Source organism: Thermobia domestica, chromosome 4 (genome assembly GCF_964235325.1).
Source record: "Thermobia domestica chromosome 4, izTheDome1.hap1.1, whole genome shotgun sequence".
Classification (NCBI taxonomy): Eukaryota; Metazoa; Arthropoda; class Insecta; order Zygentoma; family Lepismatidae; genus Thermobia; species Thermobia domestica.
The window spans coordinates 279912328-279934242 of NC_137457.1; the positions used below are offsets into that span (position 1 = coordinate 279912328).

Here is a 21915-nt window from a genome sequence, read left to right on the forward strand (position 1 = left end):
GCTTTGATGCTGACACTGGATACGTTGTAGAGTACTGCTCGCTACAGGAGTTCCTTCCACCAGTATGGGACTCTGTTCCTCGCATCCCATTGTTCCTCTATGAAAGGTTAAGCAACCGCCCTAGAAATGGCAGGAGATATGTGGACAATGGTGTGAGCGGTGCTGTTAAAATTATAATTCTTCGAATAGTTGTTTGAAGAACTCTTCACTTCTGATTGCTGGCACCAGGTGAAGTATGTGCGCGAAGCGAAGCGTGTTTGTGTGTGTACTTGCATGCACCCAAGTTCAGTTGTTAACTGACAAGTGTTTAGAAGTGAAGGTGACTATCACGATCAAAGTGCGTACGTTAAGATAGCAGTCTCCGCGGCAGAAATGATGGTTGGATGAATTAGGGTTCACCTTTCCTTTCAGCAGCAAGGCTATATGACACGTGATCTACAGCTTAATGTGGAATCCGAACTACATGAGCTCTCGCCGCGAATCGAATCTAGGTCTCCCGCGCCGATGATGCGTACACTAACTATACAAGCACGAGAGAGATTGCCTTCCCAGTAGGGGATCAATCTTCGGTGGTACTTTTCAACACGAACGTTACCTGTCACGGATAAACTAACATTCAATGTAATCATTCGACCGGTGATGTCATTCACTTCGCGCTCGGTGGCTACAATCCACCGTGAAAATCGTCACTAGAGATAGCAACAATCTGTTATTTCATTTCACTCCGTCCTTTATAATGTACCAGAATACATGATTACCATTTGCCATATGTATGGATGTCTCCTCTGTATTTTTCTGTACCATACATGAAGACGCCGCCTTCTCAATTTAAAGGTTGCCCATTGGTATCATCAACTTTAGTTCTATACAGGAGTTGTCCAGTGGGTTACCCTATTAGCATTATTACTCTGCCATGCCGCGGGCCGACGGCAATGGGCACCGAAGTAAAAGGGGCGCAAAATTCGAAAGGAAAAAATGAAAGAAGAAGGAGAGGAAAAATGTTACTAATGTTACGAAAATGCATGTGCACATATATAAAATGAAAGGGAAAAAGTAATAAAAAGTGCTCAAAATCAAGAAAAAGCAGGGTTTATCTTTGAGAAACCTCTTCCGCTTCGCGCCAACCACGGTGACCCTTCGCGGCTGGTCTGTCAATCTCACATATGTACGGGGGCGCCGTCGTATACTCTCGCCACAGGCGCTGATTTTCCACGGCACAGCCCTGATCATATTTCATTCAGAACTATATTGCAAGTAAAAGTCATTTCCAATAAAATATTTTTCTTTTATTTTCCCAATCATAGCTTTAAACTCAGCAAAAGAATATACTGCTTCTATTAACAGGTAATAAACAATGAAAATACACTAACATTAACCTTATAATAAAAAACTGTTTCTTAATATATATAAAAACCTATAGACATACACATATATTACATACATATTTCATTTGGTCAAAACTTAAGTAGTAAACAGTATACTGTATAATATAAACAGGAAAAAATGACACTTTAAGAAAATAACTACACACGTGTTATTGTCCCTATTCTACACCTCAGGCCCCACTATCACTTGTGTATTACTTTACTACAAAGAATAAGAAAGGATTGTTATTAATTATTGCTATTACCAAATGACTTTCACTTATTAACAGCACTATGTATAATCATCACAAGAAAAATTGCATAGTTTCGACGTTAAAAATGCATTATTTGTACCTACAATTAAGAATTCAAGGAGTGAACAGCAAACATCACAAATCACGGGCTTTTAATTTCAAATCACAAACACCTCACCCTCACATGTTTGATTTAACCTGCAATCTTCAAAAAAGGTGATAGAAATATAAGTCGATCTAATACCATTCCTGAGCTAAATAAGCACTATCATAATCGCTTTCATACTATTACCACCACAAAGAGGACATATTAAAGATTCATAATTCAAAATATGTATTATTTCTAGTGCCAGGAATTTTTATAGCAACTTTGTTTACATCAATATTTTCACGATTGCTGCAAAATTTACTAGGTTTTATAGTTTCAATATTCAATACTCTTTAAGATGGTTAAAAAAAGAATTAAAAAACAAAAAGGAGAAAAAATGGATAACGTAACCCAAAATTTCAATCGTTATTACGAAGTCTAGCTTTAAACTTCAGCCGTTATTACGAGGTTCATCTTGAAACTTCAACCGTTGTTACGAAGTCCACCTTTAAACTTCAACCGTTAGTATGAAATTCATACTGAAACTTCAACCGTTATTACAAAGTTCATCTTTTATATTACCTGGATCTGATATCAAAGATACTTCTGTACTTATTTAGACCAGCGTTTTCCCAACAGTGGTCCTCGACGTATGTCCCTCTGATTGTCTTAGACTGAACATTAGTCCATGAAAGACAGTCTAATCAACTGCGTATCGAACACTATATAGCTGGGAATCGCAAACAACTATACAAATAATACATTGTATAATTTAATAAGGCACGAATTACAACAAATTCTAATATCTCATATAGATGTATTTTTATAAAATGTATTTTGATAGCCTTAATTATTTAAAAACAAACCAATATATGATGCGAACTTTAATGAATATTGTTTTAAAAGTATTGTATACTGTGTAAGTACATTCATATACTGGTATAGGCTTAAAATAATTTTTAAGAAACGGCCATTTTGATTCTAACGGAGACACGAGCAGAACTTAACAAAAACAGGTTTTGGTAGATGCAATATATTAAAAAGTTTAAATGTTCATTTTGCTAGAAACGTTAGTATTTTTCTTAGCATAAATATAGGGTGTTACAAATATGTCACGATATGTTCGAGAAGTTTTATAGGGTGTCGAAAACGTGAAACAAGTGAACTTTAAAAGTTCATAGCTCCACTACTATGAGACCTATCGTAGTCGACTCAAGACATCACTGAGGAACTGGTACGTGAACTATCCAAATATCCATGTTTAAGAATGCTACATACTTGCACACCAATTTTTAGAGAGGTAGGTGAAGAGTGATCAAGTACTCCCAAACAGCCTCTCTAAAAATGATTGTGCAAGTACCAGAGGTTATGAAAGATGGATAGTTCACATACTAGTTCCTCAGTGATGTCTTGACCCGACTACGGTCGATCCTATAGTAGTAGAACTATAGATCTTTAAAGTTCATTTTTTCACGTTTTCGGCACCCTATATAACTACAAAACTATGCACTTCCGACCACAGGTCCATATGAACTTTTTTTTCTTATTTTGATATGAGAATCTATTCCCAAAATATTGTGAAAATTTTTTGTAACACCCTGTACATGCAGTTTTGTTTACAGGTTATACATTAGTTACATAGAACCATACACTCACAGTTTACAATAACTTTACGGACACTCTGTACTTTGTTTTCTTCTTTATCGACTAATATAAAATTCCTGGCACTATTAATTACATCTAGGGAAATAAACAACAACATTTTCACAAATCATCTACCTCGTACATAATGGCACATCAAATTAACTACTGGTATTAAATCTCTAGTTAACATCCAATTTTTAAAAGAAACACTGTGATTTTTAAATAAAGGCATATATGGTTTTCAGAAACAAGGAAAGAAAATTTTATACACAGCCACTACACACATATTTTTGCTGTTCGGTTACAGCAATTTCGATTCTGAACTTTACATAGTTTTCTAAATTTCAAATTATAAAATATATAATCTACATATAATATTCGAAAATATAGGTCTCCACATCAAATTTGGTTAACATATGCACTTACAAATCCACGTTCTTGTCATTGGTATTGTGTAATACATGTATATAATTATATAGCTTACAATGTGCATAGACTAATGAAAGACCTAGTTGCATTTTCTGCTTTTCTTGATATACGACAAAGGAAATCATTTCTGCATCTGAACAACCTACAATATATATTCAATATCGTGAATATCATATTTTGACATCATAACATCTTAATAATCAACTGCACAACGTATTACCGTATTGGCTCAAGCATAGTATGTTGTTTTTAGTATAAACTCAGTTTCATAAAAAAAGAAAAGAAAAAAAAAGTACTCACATTATATACAGTCCGTTCAAAAAGTTCCGGAACTACCTCGAAATAATATACTTAACGATGCCAGAAATTTTTTTTTATCACATTTGTTTTCTACATGTATCATTTCTTGCGCCACACACTTCGGTTTCTAGAAAAACCGGAAAACTATTTCGGTTTTCTCCAGAAGTTTTGGGTTTTCTACTCGAACAAGCGTGATTTTCGAGGAAACCGCTGTTCCTCCTTGTTTGCAAACAAGTTGACGAAGAAGAAAAAAAGTTAGTCAGAAAACCGAAACATGCTTTTGGTAGAAAACTGAACCGATTTTTGAGTCCACCACTAACTATATTCGCGGTTGTATTCGATACTGAAATATACAAGCTGGAAGCATTTGAAATGTGTTGTTGGTGCAGAATGCTGCGCATATCTGACCGAAAAGAAAAGGAATGAAGACTACTAAAGAAAACTAATGAAGAACGACAGATACAAAGATAATAGGAAATCGAAGAACAACATTCCTGGCCATCTTATTCGGCACTCTGATTGGATCACCGTGTTGATAGAGGGAAAGGCAGAAGGAAAACCAAGAAGAGGACGACCAAGGATAGAATATCTAGATGCAGTTACGAAGAAGAGACCTTATCAAAGTATAAAACAGCTCTCCCACGGGAGAGAGAAGTTTTAAAATATCCATGTTGCCCACCAACCTATGGTTGAAGAGAGAAGACGACGACTATATCGAAGCCAATGCTATATCTAACAAACACAACTACAAGAGGAAAGCTTTTTTTATATATATATATATATATATATATATATATATATATATAGAAGGCTTATTATTATTATTATTTCATTACTTTGCATTATTTCGTTAGCAATAAAACAAAACATTTTCTTAGCTCACAACAATTATTTTACTTAAGGCTTGTTTTATGATATTGTTAAGTTCCTGATAACACACACACACATACACACAAAAAGTAGTGGTTATGTATTTTACTATTATCTGATGGTTGTACATGAGTAATGCTGAAAAAAATTATTTGATAGTTTCAATCTATTGGTTAACAAACTGAATGGTAATCAGAAAATTTTAGAATTGCACCTTACTAAAGCGGATACAAGTACGTGTGGACTATAGTTCATCTACAGTTAAACACGTTAACTTGATCACGTGCCTAACTCAGTCCCATTCTTATGAGATCTGTATTTTCTATAAAACTATTATTACAGGAAAATGGCCAAGTTACAGAGAATTTGGCCACTCTTAATCAATATTATTCCTATGTTATTAGTGTTAAATTCACATCTGTATGTTGACACCTACTTGTTCTCTTTTCTTAGAAACCCTTTCAGAACATCTTTTACTGCTGTACATTTCGAGGGGGTCAATAAACCCACGGGAAACGAGGGATTTTTTCCCCCAGAAATACAACAGACGACGGTATTATTTATTGCTTTTATGTCTTGTCGGTGACTGCACGGAAAGATTGGTACAATAAAGCTTCCCATTCATAATCGTATTCTACATTGCAAAATGTTTGTTATTTCACTCTAGGTGAATTTATTGAGCCATGGACGTCCCTTATTTCGTCATATGTTCAAATCCTTTTTCTTCTGAGGGTTTGCAAGAAAATAACAACATGTAGAAAAAAAATCATACATTTAAATTGCTCCCCGTGGTATATATATATATATATTCAATTGCCTTGACGTAAAGAAATAATTTGCACAGATCTACGATTTAGCGTCACACAGCTTCGCTACTGAAAGGAACGCTAAATTCAAAACCACACATACAATTTAGCGTGGGATTCGAAGCACATGATGCACTCTCATCAGCAATCAAATTCAGGCTTACCGCATCTCAAGTAAATACACTATTTAATAACAAGATGTTCAATAATTTAAAAAAAAAAAAAAAAAATCTTGTAAGTTCAGACTAAAACCTAATTCTCTGATATCGCAAATAATGTAATTAAGTGACATGAAGTTGCCCGCTTAAGAGGTCCCATAACGGTGAAATTAAAATACCGTTAATTTTACAGTAATTGTGTGATATCTTCAAATAGATAAAAGATAATCGAAAAATGGAACAAAAGCTCACTAGACAATATTATTATACATGAGATACTGTTATCACGATTCACCTATCTGCTTTCAATTTCCAGCCATTTAGAATATTGGCATTTATTTTCACGTTTCTAAATGGCTACAAACGGAATGCTACTACGTGACTCGTGATAACGGTACCTTATGCAAAATAATATTGTTTAGCGTGCTATTCTTCCAGATTTCGATTATCTTTTATTTGTTTGAAGATATCAAATAATTACTGTACAATTAGCGGGATTTTAATTTTGCAGTGATCAGGCCTCTTAAAAGGACAAGAGAGAATTGTAATGCAATGCACAGAAATCATATATCTTTTCTGCTCCACAGTGCAATATAACTAGCATATAAAAAGATCAACAATTAATAATATTTCACTCACATAAACCACACAATGTACATATATATTTTTAAATATATCTTTTGATTTTAATCCTTTTATATAACCTGAAATGATATGTGATTATTTTTTTTTTTCTGACGATGTAAAATACAGTAAGAGAAAAGAGAATCACAAACAATAAATACAACCAATTTTTTACGTTCCACACTGTCAAAATACATTTTTCTTCTGACTTTTTCAGAAATAACATTTGCAATTTTTGACATTAATTTTCGTTTTTTAAATAAAACCTTACATAGTTATCACAGGCAATTTCAAGCAAACATTATTGCTGTTTACTGGTAAAGTACCAAATCTAAGAAAAGGTAAATCCCACGAAGCAATTATCATTACATTTTCTTTTTTATAAGATTAACATATTTATTCACATCATAATGATGACCGAAAGAGTAATTTTAAACAATAAAACTATCATGTCATTAAAATTTGTCTATGCAAGTAAATAGTAAATGAAATGAAAGGAAATCTTTTAAGTTTAACGTCCCACGGTTATGCCGTTTAGGCTAAAAGAAACGGTGATAATGAGAAATGAGTGAAATGAAGAAAGTGGGAGGAAACGGGAGAACCCCGAGAAAACCCACGAGCACGGTGTTTGTCCACCACAAAGTCCACACGGCGCGAGCTGGGATCGAACCAGGGACCCAGAGGTGAACGCTCTACCACTGAGCCACCGCGCCCCCCTGCAAGTAAATAGTGAAAATAGAACTTGTATAGGGGAATTATTATCAGAAAGTGTTCGGTATATGTTTCCAGCACCAACATTATTATTAAAGACGGGATTAACAGCTTAAACAAGCTTCCGAATAATGACATTTTTTAAAGTCTTACGTCCCACGATTATGTTGGCTAGGCTACAGGAGACGGCGATGATTAGAAATGAAGGAAATGATGGAATGAAAAAAAGTGGAAGGAAACGGGAGAACCCCGAAGAAACCTACGCAGACCGTGTTTGTCCACCACAAAGCCCACTTGGCGCGAACTGGATCGAACCAAGGATCCCATACATCAGAGTCCGAAGAATGTGTTCTCACTGGGTCTTGAACCCGTAACCACGTTCCCAAAGCTCGAGTCTACTTGTGTTTTTGGGAACCCCAGAAATTATGAAAAAGAAGTTACCATTTAAAATAAAAGTTCTGAAATACTTGTTCAATAGATATCCTATTATTTAGTTCGTAGTCATAAAACTACCTCAGCATACTAGTAATGGTTATAAAACACACACAACACAAAGTTTGTTTCGTTTCACACTGCGAAACTACGGTAGACTGCGAAACTACGGTAGGCTTCCAAGCCATGGAGGTTCACTTTTGAAAGTGAAAGTATTAGTGGATTACTATACTTTCTGGTTTTATTTAGAGAAGATGGAATCAACAGGGAGTTAAATGAATATCGGAGTTTTTAAGGCTTTGTAGTATTTATCATAATTAACTTACAATTATAAATAATATATCAAATGAAAGAGCAACTCAATCAATTTTGTACGCACGCATTCACATGCACTGTCTTCTCTGTCTGCCGTTAGAATGCGCTAGTAGCAAAGATGGCGACGAGTGAGCAGAAAGCTTTTTGTGTTTTACATTTTGTGAAGACTGAATCTGTAGCTACAGTCCAACTGTCTGTCTGGAGAATTTCAAGGAGACGCTTACAACTACGTCCTTATCATTTGCAGTTGCTACAAGCTCTAAAACCTACAGACTACGGTTTACGTGCCAAATTTCGAAATGAAATGTTACTGCATGACGATTAAGATTTCCTGGATCATGTCGTCTTTAGTGATGAATCGATATTTCACCTGATTGGTGATGTGAATACTCATCATGTTCGCATCTATAATCCCCACGAGATACTACAGCGGTCACAAGATTCCCCTAAATTGAATGTGTTTTGTACCACATCCTGACAGAAGGTTTATGGGCCTTTTTCGCCTATTGACTCAATGTGTGCCGTGTTTCGAATAGTGTTCGCACTGATTTGTAGCAAAAACAGTTTGAGTTGCTCTTTCATTTGATATATTATTTATAAATGTACATTACATGTAAAAAATACTACAAAACCTTAAAGCACCGAAATTCATTTTGAAACACCTTGTATTATTGAGACGGTATGTCTAAACCAAAAAACTGCTTCTCGTTATGTATTACAGCTTTCGCTCTATGACGATCAGAGCTGAGACCGGAAATTAAACATTTCTACCATTTCCGGCTTTAATAGACGTTTGAGAGTGAGGAGATGAAATGTACACTTGGAAATCTAAATCCATTTCATAAAACTGCTTTTCTTTATATCTTATTGCTCTGGTACCCGTCCACAGACGAACACAGCCGTTCTCTTATACTTCCGACACTTATACACAGCATACCTAGGTAGTCTGAAAAGTCTTGAAAACTACGAATTACACAAGAGAGAACATTTCTTTTGGTACTGGCGGTTCCGTAATAGTCACAGGAACGAACCGAAACCATGTAACCATATATATATTCGGGTGTTCTAAAAATGGTGCCCTACGCAGGTCAAAATAAAGCGAAAATGCTTTATAATGGTATGTCTTCCAGGGACCCCTTCAGCCGCTACGGGGAATCAAAAATTCCATTAACATTGCTCTACGAATTCAAAAAGCACTTGTTACGCTAATAGGTGATGCTACTGTCTACGTTTATTGAATTCAACTGTCATCTGGAAAGAATCGATGTAATTATTTGAGTGATTGCTCGATCTACTCTATACCTCTTTATCTGCGACGTTGCCATATAGCGCAATCTGCAACTCCAATCGAGGACCCGAAAGGTACACAATTATATATATTTTTTTGCTTTACTTTGACTTATAGAGTAGTGCTGTGTAGTCCGTGGGCAACATTTTTAGAACAACCGATATATAACATTACATACATTAACTTAAAAGCTTCATATCACACTCCGTTTTATCATTCGAAATAAGACCGTCAGAGTCGAAGTCCGCTACGTAGAGTTACGACACCCTAAGACGCCTTAGCGAAAAATCTACTCTACAACAAAGTGATTAACAAAAACTGTACAGACACACAAATAATAAAATCCATATTTACTTAATAGAGAGAACTTTTAACTTTAAACTATTTTAGCTTTATTTACATTATTACAATTATTTCAAAATTAAAACCAGATTGCACTTGCTTGACACGAAAGTAATCACATGAAAATATGAGGCACTATGAATCACTTTGAAAGTGCATACTAATATGTTTACTATCCATAAGCACAAGTAGAATTTGCAGTTATTTATAACTACTGTTACATATATATTTACAGGATTTTCAAAACACCGACAAGTTTGGGAGATAATTCCTGACAGCAAGATTTATAGAGACCTATTGGGAAAAGTGTTTAATTTCAAATCTAGGGTTGCCTAAAACGCATTTTTTCTAACACCAAAAACCGTGGAATGCGTTCCATACCAGTAAAGGAAGTCACACATATGCGATTTAAAAATACATATTTCTGCAATGCAGTTTAAAATGACTACTCAACTTTGAATCAGTTATTGACAACTTATAAATTGCATTCTCTGTTATAGTTTCTCTAGTCTTTCGTTTCCTCTTCCAGCTTCCTTCCATTTTTATCTGATGAGACATTTAGCGAAAGAGCTTGTGCTGTATTATAATCAAGATTACCAAATTTCAGATATTTTGTATTGGAAATAAAACGTTGTACGAAAGGATTTATATAAACGTTTAATATATACAGGGTGTTTCAAAACAACACTGACAATCTTTAGGAGGTGATTCCTGACATTAAGTCTTGACTTAACTGCGGTAGGTCTCATAGGATTGGAGCTATGGACCTTTAAAGTTCATTTCTTCATAGTTTCGGCACCCTATAACTCTGAAAGGAAGCACTTGTGCACCCGGGTTGGTCTATACTTTTTGTCTTATCTTGGTGTCAGGAATCACCTCCCAAACCTTGTCGATGTTGTTTGGAAACACCCTGTATATATATAATAGCAAATCAATAGTTATATTTTTCAAAATTGTGAATCTGCCTGTGTGGCGAAGATGATATAAAAATGAATTACGCCGAACCACGCCCTGAAATAATGACTCATGCTCTAAGTTATATCATCTTTTGGTAGATAATAGAAGCAAAAAATATATTATTTCAACAACCAATCTATCTATCCTGTTTGTTTCTCATTCTGAATTATTCTAGCAATGATGGATAAATATAGTGAGACAAATCCTACTGCTTCTTGATGGAGGTTGTTTAAGGAAAGGTCAACGCTCTTTGTGAATAATGCTTCAATCTCTCTCCACGAGGAAAATCCCTACGCCGTGAAGTTTATGTCTCAATATGACAGTATTGAATTAAATGCAAACAATGCGAAACTGAGAGATGAAGCAAGCGAAGTCGTATGAAGTTATCAGCAGTACTAACCTCAAAACAGAAGATCGCTAGTTGTTTAAACACGAGGTTGATTCTATTTGGCAATTGCTCGCAAACTCATTTAGGATATTACTTGTAACAAATAACCTTGTTTTGATTATTTTTTCCTTTAAAACCCAGACATATGACTACATTTTAAAAAGCAGCATGGACACATTTTCCAAGAAAAAAAGGGAGAATAGAACGTTTGGCAACCTTGGTTACGATGTTTTCAGCATACATAGTAATTTTATTTAGAAGTAATTTAACCCTTGGTTGCATAAGTGGGGTCTCTTGGACCTCAGCCGTTTTCTCTTGCTTCACATCTCCCTTGTCATATGGCACAGGAAATCCAAATTTGATGACTTTTATTCTTACAATATTTCCTTCTTTCGTGTAAAATTTCTGAAATTTCTGAAAAACAGTCGATTTTAATCAATACCCTCATTTTCCATGCATCTAAGGGTTAAAGAACTGCGCTGAACATTCATCTATGTTTAATTAAAAATAAAATAAATAAATAAAAAAAAGTCAAGTCTCACCATCTGGAAATGCCAGGAGCAATTTGATTTAGCTACGAAAATCTCTCGTTTCACGAAAAATTACCGACTGTCACAAATTTTTACGTCTACATTCTTAGCTAAAGAGTTGAAGAAGTAGAAACAACGTAATCACAAATAGAAGCTGAACTCACTTATAAAAGCACCTATATAATAATGAAAGTGTGGGTATCTCTCAATTATTATTCGAGTTCTTTTACAGTTAAGTTTTGTTTTTATAAATGGTTGACCTATTAAAAAAAAGTACTCCCATATATTGCTACTAACTCTTAAACGATACTATCTATAACATCAGGAACTATAATCCTTCTTTCTTTCTTTTTTTAGTGTTGTAAATGATCAGTTATCATTCTTTCTGTATTTTCCTATCATACCGTGCTCCTCGTAATTACTGTGTACCTGTATCCATATCATTAATACACGCGGTTGCAAAAGGAAAGAGAAATAATACGACTTTGGTCATTTCAAGGATTGACATGGAATGTGAAAACAGGGAAGAAAATATTTTACTACTTTTATGCAAAATAAATGCTCAGAAATTGCACTCAAAAGAAAATACCCGAATATCCGACATTATACTATAATTGACCCGATGCTATGACCGATTTATCAACAAAATTATTCAGTTCAAGAATCAATTATAATTTTGTTTCCTTAACATTTGACTTAGGAAGTAGTTGGTCAAGTGCTATATATGGAGTATTGGACTTTATGGTTGAGACTCGGACATTACGAAAGTTAAGGAAGAAAATTTTAGAGAGCTTCAAAATGTGGTGTTGGAGGAAAATGGAGAAGATAAAATGGTCAGAGAGAGCAACAAACGAAGAAGTTTTAAAACGAATAGAGAGAAGAAAACACTTTTAGCCAGCATCCTTCGAATGAAGGCCAAGGCCAATTGGATTAGACACATCTTGCGAAGAAATTGTCTTCTTCTTACCGCCACAGAATGAAATATGGAAGAAAAGCGAGGAATATGAAGAAGAACAACACAACTGATTGACAATTTGAAAGATAGAAGAAAATATTGGAAGTTAAAAGAGGAAGCTGAAGATCGAAAAACGTGGAAGAAACATTTCCAGGACTAAATCTAAAACTGACAAAACCTCATTAGTCCCAAGACCTGCCGAATAAGAATAATAATACCTGGAAGTTTCAAAAAAGAAGAAAACGAGATCTTCGTTACATGTACATTTTTATGAGTCATAATAGATTCTTACTGTCTCCAAAGGTAATAATTCTGAAATACATTTTCATGTATGCAATAGACAGGTAGTATATCTATTTGAAAGTGTACATATCTTATTTAATATTGCTAATGATAGTAGTGGCGTTTCACTGACTCTTTGTAGCTCTATAAATTCCTGCTGGGTTTTGTCTTTACTGCATACTACCTGAATTCGACCACACTACTTACTGGTTTAATTATGGTACTAAGTCACGCTGAATTTTGGTTATCCTGCAAAGTTCGAAGGGTAAGTTAATTAAAGATCAGATATGATTCCATTCCATTTATCGTCTTACTGAGAACGAAAATAAATATCATACAGAACCATGCTCTAGTATCAAACTTTCCTATATTGTAATTTCATGGAAACCTTTCAAGTTCAGAATTTTATTTAATTCGCTTGGCACATATCTTTCTGAATGACACATTACGCAGAATAGCCGAGAAAAAAAAATCGACTTGGGTGCGTATTAAAGAATCCCTTAGATGGTGGAATTAAGGGGAAAACATTAAATTCTGTCAAGATAGATGACACAATAAAGACTCGAATGACACAAGAATGATCAATAATTCATTCCAGGTAAGCTGATAGGGGATCAGAATAAGGGTTTTCCTCACCACGCTCACGCACATGGTCTGACAAATGTGAATTTTGTTCTTCCTGTTTCAGCACGCGGACGTAGAGAATGTATGTAAATATATCTAAAGAATTAATTTTAAGTTTCGTCTTAGCTCTAACATACTTTAAAACACTATTATACTTATCTGTACTAGTGACATATAAAAAATGAAATCTTTGTTTTAGGTCCTACGCTTATGCCGGCTAGAATAAAAGGAGACGGTGATGATGAGAAATGAATGAAATGGTGGAACAAAGAACGTGGGAGGAAACGGCAGAACTCCGAGAAAACCCACGCACACGGTGTTTGTCCACCACGAAGTCCACTTAGCGAGAGAGTCCACTTGGCAAGAGCTAGGATGGAACCAGAGACCCCAGGCACCAGAAGTGAACGCTCTACCACTGAGCCATCACGGCCCCTATTAGTGAGAAAGTAGGGCTCTTAGTATAATAGTGAATTCAAATGAACAGTTGTCATTTTCTTGGTAGTCAGGGTTGTGAAATGATATTAAAACTCTAGGCGATAAGAAGGTTGGTAATTGAATGGATACTTCCTGTATTCATACAATAATTTTATACTAATATGCAATCCAAGAGTAAACACATTTTGTATTGAAAAAGTATCAGAGCGATAAGGTGATAATGAAGGAACTTGGAATAATAATAATAACACAGTACATCTCTCGTGCGGCCCTCTTGTAAAAATATGTTCTTACATTAAAAAGGAAACAAAAACACACAGGATTAGTTTGATTCACAGCCTCTATCGCCTCTTGAATGAAAGAATCATAGAACTTAACTTTATAACGAATGAGTTATTGTTTCTAGTAATTCAATTTCAAAAAATACGACTAAAGTTAAACCTTTAGTACATAAATAGTAATATTTCTTTCAGAGACAAAAATTAAGCGAATTGAGATAAAAATTTTGATACTGTATCTCAAAACAGCTTCTCTTTTTATTAAGATTAGCGTCTTGCTTTCCTCTTCCGCAATGACAAAGAGGTTGGGAGATTGCCTATCAGCTTACCTGGAATGAATAGTAGCTAAAAATCTAGTTTCACACCAAAAATTACATTAATTCTGAAGTCAAAATTAATCAGTTTCTTAAATTGCAAGCTCTAAAATACACTGTAAAGTTATTTGATTGTGTTTGGTAGACACTTTGGTAAACTTCTGCTTACTTCGTCATTATTATAAAAATACTGCTACTATCAGAGGCACCCTACCACCAGCTTCCTCATTTGCCAACAAATCATTGCATTAACTTATGAGCCCTCCTAAATATATATATTCACTGTATGCGAATTGTTACTAACTTATTTGTACCATAAACACGTATACATTTGACAAAAATTGTGTTCTTCCTGACAAATAAACACAAAAATTGCATAGTTGGATACAATTGTCAGTTGCATTAATATCTAGGCTTAAAATTAATAAAATATAAGACACAAAATTAAGATTACATTTAAGTATCACTAAGGTTTATATGTTCACACCATTTTTTACTGAAATGTTACGAATATAATTTGATGAAATGCTACGGTTTTTTATATTGCCTTTACGCACTTACATATTAATGTATAATAAAAATTAATTTGTGTTTATTTATAATGCACAAACAAGAAAAATACTACCTCCACTTTTCATTAATCATAAATTTGATATTTTGAACTGAATGACAAACACAGCAGCAGTTTAACAATACGCAGATTACTGTATTTCGAACATTTTAATTTGACTACGTCAAAGATAAATTTACTACCATATTTATCATGGGCATATACAATCATGTTAAAAAAAATGAACACTCATTCTTCTACAGTCATGATAATACAAAAGTTAACATTTGTAGCATTGTGATGGAATAAAAAGCTTTTACAGGTATAAAATTTCGGTTGCTTTCTCCATTCTTCTATTAATGGTGTCACAAGCACTATTATTTGATTGAAGCAGCCATTTTTGTAGCCACCATTTTAATTTTTCTTGCATTTCAATGCAATTACTATAAAATAATAAGAAGTTGGACATCTTTGCTGTCTCTTGATCCGTCTGCAGATTGCCAATCTATATAAATATGTGTGTGTGTGTTCATTTTTTAAAAACATGAATAACATCGGCTTTTATTTTACTCATAAGTTCAAAATAAGATAGACTTACACATGTAAAAACAATATTCAATTCAGCCATTTCGCGTCGCATTATTATACATTCTGCGAAAAATAAACTGTTATATACACATATATATATGTATATATACAGTCTGTATATAAAGTGTACTATACCTTTTGTTATAGTTGTACAATTAACACTACCATTACAGCTTAGCTGTATCATATTGCTCGATTCTTTTACACACGAAAAACGAAACGGTTACAGTACTTTCTAAGTACTTTTTTTTATTATTAAAAATACATACTTTCTAAGTTGTTAAAGCTCTAGTGTGACAACGACATGAAAAAAACATAAAAAATAAACAACAAATAACAATTTGTAACAAAAAATCTTAAAAATAAAATGTATTTGCCTGAGTACCTAGCCTTTGAACACAGAATGTACTAATTTCTCTTCTAAAAAGCAACAAGGAATGATCAATTCAAGACATCTTATTATTCTTCCTTTTCTTCTACTTCTTTTCCTAGAAGGGAAGAAAAGAAAAAGTTTCAATAAAACTTATATAAGTATCTTTCACATTGAACGTGTGATTCAATATTTGAAATGAAATGAAATTTTTGAGTTTTACGTCCCACGGTTATGCCGGTTAGGCTAAAGGAGACGGTGATGATGAGAGATGAATGAAATGGTGGAATGAAGAAAGTAGGAGGAAACGGGAGAACCCCGAGAAAACCCATGCACACGGTGTTTGTCCACCACAAAGTGATTCAATATTTATCCAAGATCTCAAATACATATACCAGTGGTTTACAATTACTTCAGTGTTGCGGACCCTCTTCTTATTTTTGAGGCACGATATTGTAACGATCACATTTTAATCTTCAGGGCAAAAAGTATTTTTAAATCTGGCACGAGCCAGAATGAAAGAAAAAAGAAGAAAATGTAGTAATTATTGAATTGCTTGTCTTTTTATGTTTTAAAACAAATTGCTGTTATTTTCTATAATTACTCGCAAAACAAGTGTATTTTGTTCTTTATGGTTGCTATAGAGATTAGACTGTTATAATTGATTTGTATACGATTTGAGACGTAGTATAGTAACACATAGAATCTGTAGGAGACAAAATCTCTCAAAAATATATATGTTAAAAAGCTATTTTACTCAGTGTGTCATCATTTGGATATTTAACTATGTGAATTATGTTTTAAATAGTTCTGTAATTCTGTTTAACGAACTTAGGGCAATATATAACTGATTGTTAAAGTTATATATTTTTTACAGATTTTGTCTTCTACCTAGGTACAGATTCTATATGTCACTATACTTCTACGTCTCGAATCATTGTATATTCATTATCTCTACAAATCAATTATAACAGTCTAATCTCCATAACAACCATAAAGAACAAAATACACTCGTTGTCTGAGTGATTAGTAAATAACAGCAATCTGTATTAAAACACAAAAAGATAAGCAATTCGATATTAATGACTACCTTTCTTTCTCTCTGGCTCGTGCCAGATTTAAAAACAGTTTTTACCCTGAAGATTAAAACGTTATCGTGTGGGGCACGAGCTTTTCGCACTAAGAATTTGAAAATTTCGCATTTCGGTTTTCATATTTCGCGTTTTGTCGCATTTTCCAAATAAAGTTCTGCATTTTGTAGTTCTTGCGAAAAAGATATTCCCTGACATTTTAAAAATTGTTCCTTTTATTCATAGATCAATACAGCAATAAACCATTAATTACCTAAAATCAAAATACACTGAATATTTTCATTTCACACTGTAAATTTCACTTCCAGTAAATTATATGTATTTTAAATCAAACTGAAAGAAAATCAGTAACTATATGAGTAATAAAGTTTTCCTGCCTTCTGAAAACACATACGCACAAGTTACATTAAGCATTAAACAGAAGGATGTTACATGTTTCCACATTTTCCTCCATTGTTATACGTTTGTCACTTATCACCAGTCCATGCCATTGGCTAACTAATTAAAACGGGTCCTCCCCATCCAGCTGCGATGGTGCTAGCTAACGCGCAACATTTTCTCTATAGGAGCTCAGTCGTGGCTACGCAGTTAGCGTACTCGACTTTGACGTGGGAGACCCGGGTTCGAATCCTGGCGGGAGCTTATGTGGTTCGGATTCCACATTAATCAGTAGGTCCACGTCTCACATAGCCTCGCTACTGAAAGGAACGCTAAACTCAAAATCAATCAATGTTCTCTATAGCCGTGTCCGAATCACCCAAAATGCACCGTTCATACCACGTTCTACCGTTCCGTTAGCGGAAAACGCGTTTTAAATTTATGAAAACGTATTTTTAAAATTTCGCGCAAAACTGCGAATTTTGCGTTTTATCGCGTAACGGAAACCAATGAAAATACACATAGAATATAAAACGTCAAGAAACTGAACATTTCTTAATTCAGACGCATTTCGTTTTATCGCGCATTGCGGAAAACCCGTGCCTCTAGTTATCATTTACAATATGGACCCATATTCTTAAATTTTGGTATCTGCGAAGTAATAGTAGTTGAACGGTAGGCAGCAATATTAACAACAATTACATTATAAACCTTCATTTATGTTATACACACACAACGTTAAGCACATACATACGATCAGTGGAGATCATTTACAGAACATCTTTTATAAATTAAGCGATGAAAATGATCCCACGGATCCCTACGGGTTCACGGACCACTAATTGGGAAAGACTAATATATACAATTTTCTTGTTCAAAATTAAGACATAATAAAAATAGACTTCAAGATAAAAATCTTATCTTATATCCGAGAAGCAAAATATTCTTCAAACTTTTTCCTTGCTCTCTAGCATTTTTATTACTATCTTCAATCAAGCTGCTAGAATGGTAACACGTGAGTAGGTTCCTACCTGTAACTTCATTACGTACGCATACGTGAAAAAAATACACAGTGATTATAAATGCACAAAGAGAAAATGACTGACTCGACCGAGACTCGAACCCGGGATCTCCGGCATACCGTGCCGATACAATAACCATTATGCTACCCAGTCCGTTTCCCGGAACAGCCACCTATTCTCTTACTCTCATACTTGGTGTTTTCCACTCGGACCTCATAGGTTGTATCACAGACCCTAGCTGTGTCTGGACAGTCCCGTGACCATATACAGAGCATCATATATACTAATGAAAAGAGAGAACAACCTATTTATTTTATACCCCAGATCCTCTTCTTTCTTACACACAGAATTTCTTACTGTCTGTTATTTTGTATACATATTAGTGCACCCCTTAGTATTTTTCAGATTTGTTTCAGATCTCTGCGTTAACATAGGAGGTGTGCAGTGGGGCAAAAATGTTAAAAAAAAAAAAAAAAAAAAAAAATAGTTTTTAGCAAAAAATCTCTTTTTCCACGATTTTCCCGCGTCAGATACACGATGGAGACATGTGAATGGTGCCGTTTGGAAGGCTGTTCTATTCTGAAAAGTATGAGGTACGAACCATGATCCTAGGATAAATAGGAATGTCTCAGGAAATTTTTACCTGAGATCCTGTTTTATACGGGAATCTGGGGTATTGTGGGGATATTCTTAACACATTAGTAAACATTTTTTACCCTACTTTTCATGATAGAAGCCTGAAATCTTGTACACACGTTCAGTATACCCCTTAGTATTTTTTAAAGCTGATTTTGAGGTATGTGCGTTAACACAGAGAGGATCCAGAGGGGCCCAAACATAGGAAAAAGTAATTTTTTCACCAAAAATTCTTATTTCCCTCAAAATTTTCCGCCTCGGAGACATGATAGGCTCATGCGAGTGATACCGTTTGAAAGGCTATTCTATTCTGAAGAGAATGAGGTACAAAACATGACCTTGGGATAAATAGGGATGTCTCAGGAAACTGTTACGTTACATTCGAGTTTTTTGGGGTCATCTGGGGAATTGTGAGAATGTTCTTAGCTCATTGGTAAATATTATTTCCCGCCCTTACTATTCAAGATAGAAGTTTGAAATTTTGTACACACATTTCTTACACCCCTTAGTATTTAGCAGTTGATTTTCAGATCTGTAAATTAACACAGGGGAAAGAGGTCCAGAGGCGCTCAAACTTTGAAAAAAAAAAAAAAAAAAAAAAAAAAAAAAAAAAAAAAAAAAACTTTTTGAGAAAAATCCCGACTTCTCTCAAAATTTCCCGCCTCATGGACATGATAGGAAATTATAAATAGTACCGTTTGAAAGGCTATTCTATTCTAAAGAGAATGAGATATGAACTATGATCCTAGGATAAATACGGATGGTACTATAGTTGTTTGACTGAAAGGCTATACTTTTCCTTAAAAAAAGCACAAATTTAAAAAGGTTAAAGTGGAATCTACCCGAGTTTCTATCTGAGGATTTAGAACAACAGAAATTAAACTTTTACCACGCACAAAGACAGCAATCAAGTTAGTCTCCTGGCAATGGAGCTTTAAGAAAATTGAGGATGAAGTCGAATCTTTGGTTCTAATTTTTTATTAAGCATGTAAATAATAAAAAAAAATTAAAAAGAAAAACTTACCCCATAGTTTAGAATTTAAGAATTCTCCAAAGAGATAGCATCCTGACACCATAAAAAAATTCATAACAAAGAAGAAAATTCTAGATGGCCAATTTAGCACTCGTAGTATAGGATAGACCCAAGTTCCTGTGTGGAAATAAATGTAAAATGACCTGCAAGAAGAACAATGAACAAAATTAATTACTTCCTTTGAATGTGTTTGCCAGAGGCAATTAACTATATACAGTGATATGAAATAAATTAAGCCTTTACTATCTTGTATTTGCGTGAATCTTCAATGGACTCTACATATTTCAATCACTCCTGTGGTCGTCTTTAGGGTTAATGTTCTACTTACATATAAGTGCGAATAATCTAAGTCTTCTTTAACTCCACTTATTTTTATTGCTTAAAATTTATATACTTTAATTTGTGGACTGGACTGGACACACTATAACTGTTATTGCTATTGCAACTCCTTGAATGTACTAGTCAACTGTGATCACTGTTACAAGGAACAGTACTTCAGTGATGCAAAAAGTTTCTGACACAATCACCAGACTCATTATATAAATTAGATACGAGTGATGACTGTGCCAACAACTTTGTGAATCGCTGAAATATGATACCCGGCAACAGTGAATAGTTGACTAGCACATTTGAGGAATGGCGATTATAATATATATTCAATATTTCCCGCACAAATTAAAGCATAAATTGTATGTATAATAAGCACACAATGAAAATAAGATAGAATATTCGCACTTACCTGTAACTGAAGACAATTACAGGAAATGGGTGGTTTAAATATAAAAACCTACTAAAGTTTCACGCACATATAGGAAACAAAGATTTAATTTATTTCATATTAGTACATTTTACGTAGTGATATTTTAGTTTTTAAACTAAAAGAGCAACTGACAAATATCTGTGACAAAAGGGAAAGGACTGGAGTATCGCAGAATGCAGTACTAATTCATTAATTTACAGTGAAATTTATCCAAGGAAGCCTTTCTTGGTTCTAGAAAAATGTCCGATTTACACAATACTAATGGCATATGATATTCCACAGACATATGGTAATATTGGGAAAAGAGCCAAGGTAAAGAAATGGCCAACAGGTTTAACTGTATTTTTCTTACTACAAACAGATAACCGCAACTGAAAGTAGCTGCTATATATACACACTCAAATTGTGATCACCCCGACAAGACGTTAAGAACTGGTTTTAAAGAGTGCTATTGGTTTAATATTTTTCACATACTGCTCCTTTATTTAATCGACAAATTGATATTTTCTGTAATTTGAATTAACTTACACTTGCTTGGTAAAATTTTGTATTAAAAAAATATTAAGTATGCAATAACTGCAAATTTGTAGCGATGGATCGACGTTTATTAATTATTCATAGAATGTTTTAGTGCACAAATTGTCTTCGTGGACGAACACGACATAAGAATAGTTGAATTTGTATCATATCAGGAAAAACACAATGGCTTTGAAAAAATTATGTTTGCAATGGGAATTCGCGCGCCAAATGCCGTTCCACGACTAAGTCTATGGGCACTGTTTTTCGGTGATTATTCCTCAATGGTATGTTCGATCGAGGCATGCGACTCTTTACGACACTCAGCGCGCGTTCTCGAATCACCATGCGAAATTTGGTTAAGAACGGTTCAGGTATCTCGAAGGAGTACTCGGACAAACGGACACGTAAATCGAGTAAAGAGGAGCTTCGCTTGTTTCGTTTTGAAAACTTGAATACAAAACGAAAAGGGCTTCGACCTATTTCTAATGCTGGCCGTTATTTACAATGAGAATTTGTGCGCCAAATGCTTTTCCAATGTGAAGTCTATAGGTATCCCCTTTTCGGTGATTATTCCTCAGTG

General features: G+C 34.3%; 1 protein-coding gene across 1 annotated transcript in view; it reads right to left on the reverse strand.

Moving 5' to 3' along the window:
* Positions 1-1271: 1271 nt before the first annotated feature.
* Positions 1272-21915, reverse strand: part of LOC145684101 (androgen-induced gene 1 protein-like) — a 39302-nt gene continuing 18658 nt past the window's right edge. Inside the window, exons 4-5 of the mRNA XM_081755991.1 lie at positions 20048-20199; positions 1272-16014 (exon numbers count right to left, since the gene is read on the reverse strand). Of these exons, the coding sequence (XP_081612117.1) occupies positions 15986-16014; positions 20048-20199 (181 nt within the window). The 3' untranslated portion in view covers positions 1272-15985. The remainder of the gene's footprint in view (positions 16015-20047; positions 20200-21915) is intronic.